The following is a 6,397-nucleotide window of genomic DNA, read 5'->3' as shown; positions in this document are numbered from 1 at the left end:
TCACATTGTAAAACCCCCGGGACCCCAGGCTGGCTGCCCCCTCCACTCACCTCTATCGTCTACGATGAGTTTGTCCATGCCACGGGGGCCCAGGGTGGTGCGAACAGCTTCAGCGATCACCTGGCAGGCGTTGATGTTGCTGACGAGCTGCGGCATTCCCTGCGAGGAGTCGGTGCCCTCTTTAAGCAGGATGACAGGTGTGGGCTGCAAGACAAAGAGGAAAACGTATTAGGGGTTATCACTGGAAACGTTGGTCCCCCCCGCCCCCAGCTTGGAAGCCGGGGGGGGGGGGGGGGTATTTTTCTTATGGACTGCCTTTGGGTTTAGCAGGGGTTCCCAGAGACTTGTAAATGTTAGGGGTTCCTCAGGGTCACCCATTCATTCCTATGGAGGGGCAACCACCCAATGGGAGCAGCAGATGACCCCACCACCAAATTTAATATCGGGACAGCGCTTAAACCCTGCCCGAGCGCCCCCTCTGGACTACAGGAAGAGTTCTGGGAGATACCACTGTATATAGATGTGGGGGTGCCGTTACTATAAAGACTGAGGATCTAGGGGGTGCCCTGTCACAGCTGCAAAAGTGGGAGATACCATTGTATATAGATGGGGGTGTTTTGTAGTCCACCAATGGAAACCTGGGATGTCAGCATAGCTCAGGCAGGGTGATTAGTCCGACATTTTTATTGTGCACCGCTGGGGACATTTTCTGGATGTTTTCCTGAACCATAACAGAGAATAAAGAAAACTCATCAGGAAGTTGTGGCGGACAACAGTCATAAACCCCCCCGCCGGGGTTTGTTGGTCTTTCCCATGTCATACCTATACACAATTAGCACAATGCACCCCAGATTTTCATAGAGTGATCCGAAGCACCCCCAGATCTCTATACAGTGGTATCTTCCACCCACTGCAGCACACTGGGCACCTGCAGACTATATAGGTGTAACAGGGCACCCCCACATTTATATACAATGGTGTCTCCCATTTACTACACAGTCATGGGGGCCCCCCATCTATATACAATGTTATTCACTAGATTGTAAGCTCTTCGGGGCAGGGTCCTCTCCTCTGTATCTGTCATGTGCAACCCCTATTTATTGTACAGCCCTGTGTAATATGTTGGCGCTATATAAATCCTGTATAATAATAATAACCCCCCCTACTGCAGCAACTGACCTGCAGACTTTATAAAGGGGGCAACAAGCCCCCCCCCACATCTATGTACAATGGTATCTACTTACTGTATCAGGGCACCCCCAGATGTATGGGCCCCCCAAAATACACAGTGCACCGCCACATCTATATACAATGGTATCTCCCACTTAAAGTATCAGGGACCCCCACATCTATGGGTCCCCATCTACATCTTAACACAATGGAATGCCCTCACCGATTAAACTGCACCCCCACAGACTTTATACAGGGGGTAACAAGGCACCCCCTAGTCATATACAATGATATCTTCCACCTATTGCAGCAGGGGCCCCAAGAGTACACAGGGCACCCCCCTACAGCTTAACACAATGGAATGCCCTCACATATTAAACTGCAATGCCACCCCCCCCACACCCCAGGCTTTATATAGGGGGTAACAAGGTACCTCCTAGCCTATATACAATGGTATCTTCCACCTATTGCAGCACCCCAGATCTATGGGCCCCCAGAGTACACAGGGCACCCTCCTACATCTTAACACAATGGAACCCCTACCTATTGGACAGTACCAAGACCCCCCCCCCCCCACACACACACACCTATATACACTGATATGCACAGATAGACGACACCACTTTATTTAGGGGGCACAGGGCACCCCCACATCTGCACACAATGGTCTATCTCACGCCCTATCGGGCCCGCTACCCACGTGACCCCCTCCCCTTTCTTCCTATCCGGGGGTGCTGGGGGTACATGGGAGAGCCTAGCAGGTTAATATCTGTATGGCGGACACCCCGGAGCCCGGGCTGTGTAGGAAACAGCACCCGGCCCCGTTTCCCGCTATCTCCAGCTAGGATGACAGTGGATTCTGACACTCACCATCATCTTGTCAGTATATTCAGGAACCCGGCCGCCTCTACAACTCCCACAATGCAACGGGACACTAGAACCTTCCGGAACTTTCTAACCGTCAATTCACTATGGGCGGATCCCTCTGCTGTCACTATGGAGACTGCAGCCTGCGTGTCAAGCCTCTGTTTCGGCAAAATGCGTCTGATTTGCCAGTGAGTTTTTTGGAGATTTGCCATTGGCCAAAGCGCATACCAGCAAGCAGTGACGGTAACCATAGAGACCGCAGCCTGCGTTTCATGCCTCGCTCTCTGTATATTTCCTTCTCTTATCAGTTTATACAATGTATTCGAAGGATTACGGTAAAGTCTACATGACAGCCGATTGCTCCAATCAGGTTCGGAGTTCTCTAAGCCTATAGGAGAAGACGTGGGCGTGCCCTGATCCATCTGGACTCTGGAGCAACACAGGGGAGAATACTGATGTGCTCACCCCACAGGGAGAGATGGGGGGCCACCTGACCCTGACCCTGCTACTGCTCTCACTCCCCCTGCTGGTCAATGGTTAGTATAACGGCTTGGGGGTATAGAGGGGGGCTCTGACTCTGCAGGGTTAGGGGGTCACTATGGGGTGGGTAGTAAGTGCAACCAATGGGGGGGCCACCTGACCCTGCTACTGCTCTCAATCCCCCTGCTGGTCAATGGTTAGTATAACAGCTTGGGGGTATGGAGGGGGGCTCTGACTCTGCAGGGTTTGGGGGTCACTATGGGGTGGGTAGTAAGTGCAACCAATGGGGGGGCCACCTGACCCTGCTACTGCTTTCACTCCCCCTGCTGGTCAATGGTTAGTATAACAGCTTGGGGGTATGGAGGGGAGCTCTGACTCTGCAGGGTTTGGGGGTCACTATGGGGTGGGTAGTAAGTGCATCCAATGGGGGGGCCACCTGACCCTGCTAGTGCTCTCATTCCCCCTGCTGGTCAATGGTTAGTATAACAGCTTGCCCCTGTGTGGTTATGAAGTCGTCATGCTGAAAAGTGCCGGGCGGTGCACCCGTCTGAAAGGGGCCGGGGAGAACACTGTACTCCGCATGTTGTATAATCCCCTCCCCCCTGCATATGATAGGTGTAATAGCAGGACCCATGGGGCTGTGCTGCCCCCTCTGACCCCTGCCATGCAGATCTTCGTTGGGTCTACCAATCAGCACACACGTAGAATGGAAGCGGGGTTATTGCTGCTCCCTGATTGGTGACCCCCCAACCTCTTCTCTCTGCAGGCATCCGATTCCAGGAATATCTCTACTTCCAGGTGCTGAGTCCGGGGGACATCCGCTACATTCTGGTACCGGTATGGTGTCAGTGGTATTGTCCGGTACCGGTACCATTGGTATTTTCCGGTTGCGCTGTACACACGGTATAGCAGTGTCGGCAGCAGTGGTCGGTGTCGGATGCACATTTATTCTTTTGTCTTTCCCCACAGAACCAGCGCTATGACCAGATCCACTTGGTCCCGGCGGATCCCCCGGAGGCCTGCGGAGAACTCCATAACGGGGCGTTCATCCAGGGTCAGATGGCTCTGGTGGAGAGAGGGTGAGTTTCGCCCAGCCTTTGCCCTAATTTCTCTCGGGTCACCACACAACCCCAGACTTTCACCAGGCTGAGCGATAACACCTGACATGTGAATCTGTTTTTTATTTTCACCCATTTCTGTCTCTATGGAAACAGAACAATTATGGCAAATGTGAAAAATCGCATTCCGTTAAACCGTGGCCGTGACAGCAATCAGCCAGACAAATGTCACGCGTGACACACGGGCTCGCTAATGGCTGTATGCGGTCATTGTGACAACGCCGGAGCCCGTGGTGTCACTTCACAAATAATTATTGAATGATCGTTGGCTACAGAGAGCATTGTGGGCCCTTCACCGTCTTAGGGACTGTATGTATAGTCACGTGGTCACCCCATCACATTATCCAATCACCAGGGAAAGACTCTTCTATTGGAATGACCCATATTTCTTGTCTTCCCCCCCGCAGCGGCTGCTCATTCCTCTCCAAGACGCGGGTGATCCAGGAGAACGGCGGCAGGGCGGTCATCATCGCCGACAACGCATCAGACAACGACAGCGTCTACGTGGAAATGATCCAGGATAACACAGGCAGAACGGCCGATATCCCGGCATTGTTCTTACTCGGCAGGGACGGGTAGGTTTGGGCAGTACCTTGGGGGTGTTAAAAGTGCTCTCCCCTGCCTCATGCTTTGGTTTCTTCCATCCTAGTGATGTAAAGTTCTAATAGAAATATTGGAAGCTAATGAAAAGTAATATGCATTGCAGTGAATGTAAAGCAGCACAGTGCCACCTGGTGGTGAGATGGAGAATGACACAGGCTAATATACCCATATATCTGTTCACCAGTGCCTAATGCACGGAACGTCGGCTACCTCCAATCCCACGGACTGCATGTTGATGCCACAGGCAGACCACACCACGTGCCACTTTCCTGCCTGTAGGTACAGTTTAGGAGTTGGTAATATCTCCGATTTACATTTTTTTCTTCTGTTTCAGATTTATGATTCAGCGCTCCTTGGAGACCCATGGACTCCCCTGGGCCATCATTTCCATCCCCGTCAATGTCAGCAGCATCCCCACCTTTGAGCTCAAGCAGCCCCCGTGGACCTTCTGGTAGAGGGCACTCTCTGTATTTGTCGATGTTGTTCTTCATCTGACCAGTAGGGGGCAATGGGCATTAATGGAGGTGAGATTCCAGCCAATCCCTTCTATATAATGGTTACATTGTATCGTTCTGTGTTACCTACCTGCTAATTGGACCAAGATGGAGCTAAGCCCCTCCCTTAGCCCTTCCTCTTTGTAAAGCCCACCCATGAGCTGCATAAACAACACCTCCAGACTCCGCTTCCCGCTGCATGAAAGTTTTGTAGATCCCAGCCTAATGTTGGTTCGGTGCTGCCATTCTGTGTGATTTCTGAAAGTTTGAAGATTTTGTGGATTTTGGGCCCTGGCACCCCCAGAAGAATTTTTCAGCCCTGGAGGTTTTTTTTTAAACTGGAGTTCCACTTTAAGGGTTTTGTTTTCGTGAAGTTGACACCGAGTATTGCTCCGTGTCTTTTATGTCATCCTTGTCTCTGATATGGAGGTGCGTGGCCTGGATGGGGGACTACAAATGCCAGCATGTTGTGCGCACTCAGAGGTCGGGCTGTTGGGAATTGTGGTAACTGCAGACGGAGTTCCCGGTTTTATACACCCCCTGATGATGTCATACTGGTGTAAGCCCCTCCCTCATTTATACAATGTAACAATACATGGATACATTGTATTACGCTATAACAGTGCATAACCACTCTGGATTGGCTGATATTAAAGGCCGCGCCCCCTCTGCAAGTTTTGTCCCCAAAGACCAATCCCATGCCAGGGCTGCCCCCTTCCTGCGGGGGATAGGACTTACTTGCTTTTCAGCACCAACATTCCAGCTGCCTGCACCCCTCAGTCTATCCGAGCCCCAGAAGGCGGCAGATGCCCAGTTTGTCCCCGGATGTTCTCGTCACATGGGGTCACGTCTCCAGTGGCCCGCGGTGTCACAGCACTGACAGCTGTCTGACTTTTTCTGCCTGACTGTGATTTTGTAAAAATAAAGTCGCCGTGTTTGTATTTCCCTCGTCTGATCCTCATATTGGATATCAGTGGCCACCACTAGGGGGCAGGCTAGGGGCACCAGCCAATGGGTGCAGTGTGTGAGAAGCAGATTGCCACATACATGTAATGGAACACAGATCACTCACACACACACGTGATACGTTATCAGCTTTTATTTCAACCAATCACAGACCAAGAGGGGGCGACATTCTGGGATCCTAGTGTCTGTATTTGCATAAAGATAGACACGCCCCCTCCCATGTGACACTGTTCTGCCCTTACTATAGGGTGTGGAGGCTCCGCCCCTGCATTGTAGGAGGTGGGAGGAGCTGGCTGTGGACGTCCTTTAGAAGCAAAAATTGGTTTACTGCCAACTCCATAAATGAAGAGATCTGATTGGCTGAAAGCTAAAATACCCTTATCCCAGTCAATAGATGTACATGGCCACTGCTGACCCCTCTTTCATCAGATCCAACCAATCAGGAGCTCTGCCTTCACTGGCTGCGTGCTTGAAGCTGGAGATGACCAGACAAGTAGCAGCTTTTGATGGAGGTCGGCGCTGAATCTCGGAGGTGAGACGGGTCAGGATTGGGCGCTGGGCTCCTTTACATAGTTGGATACTTCGATATTAAGTTCTGATCCGGGTCCCGGAAATAGACGGATTTGATTTCCCCTATGGCTCCTGTGCGGGACACGGGCCCCTCTTCTATGGGGACATCGCAGGCCTGGGGGAGAAGGA

At 51.7% G+C, this 6,397-nt stretch overlaps 2 protein-coding genes across 3 annotated transcripts in view; one reads left to right on the top strand and one right to left on the bottom strand.

Annotated features, from left to right (window-relative positions):
• The window catches only part of CCT7 (chaperonin containing TCP1 subunit 7), a 7,039-nt gene extending 4,850 nt beyond the window's left edge, over positions 1-2,189 (bottom strand). The window contains exons 1-2 of one of the 2 annotated variants that reach the window (XM_072406747.1): positions 2,041-2,189; positions 51-204 (exon numbers count right to left, since the gene is read on the bottom strand). In XM_072406747.1, the coding sequence (XP_072262848.1) occupies positions 51-204; positions 2,041-2,046 (160 nt within the window). In that variant the 5' untranslated portion in view covers positions 2,047-2,189. Of the gene's footprint in view, positions 1-50; positions 205-594; positions 613-2,040 lie in introns of those variants that run through there. The other variant, XM_072406748.1, reaches the window with a different exon arrangement.
• Positions 2,190-2,362: 173 nt separating this feature from the next.
• PRADC1 (protease associated domain containing 1) lies at positions 2,363-5,677 on the top strand. Its single transcript, XM_072406752.1, has 5 exons — positions 2,363-2,573; positions 3,284-3,384; positions 3,487-3,596; positions 4,043-4,210; positions 4,573-5,677. The coding sequence occupies exons 1-5, from the start codon at positions 2,516-2,518 to the stop codon at positions 4,691-4,693; spliced, it is 558 nt and encodes a 185-aa protein (XP_072262853.1). The 5' UTR covers positions 2,363-2,515; the 3' UTR covers positions 4,694-5,677.
• Positions 5,678-6,397: the final 720 nt, after the last annotated feature.

This window comes from Pyxicephalus adspersus, chromosome 3, assembly GCF_032062135.1.
Source record: "Pyxicephalus adspersus chromosome 3, UCB_Pads_2.0, whole genome shotgun sequence".
NCBI classification, from domain to species: Eukaryota; Metazoa; Chordata; class Amphibia; order Anura; family Pyxicephalidae; genus Pyxicephalus; species Pyxicephalus adspersus.
The sequence above is the reverse complement of the archived record's forward strand: the minus strand, read 5'-3'. Positions and strand labels throughout refer to the sequence as shown.

Coding starts and splice junctions, on each gene's coding strand:
- PRADC1 (XM_072406752.1), top strand. CDS start 2,516: ATGGGGGGCCACCTGACCCTGACCCTGCTACTGCTCTCACTCCCCCTG. Junction 3,385..3,486: donor AGTGGTATTGTCCGGTACCG/GTACCATTGGTA, acceptor CTTTCCCCACAG/AACCAGCGCTATGACCAGAT. Junction 4,211..4,572: donor TTCTTACTCGGCAGGGACGG/GTAGGTTTGGGC, acceptor CTTCTGTTTCAG/ATTTATGATTCAGCGCTCCT.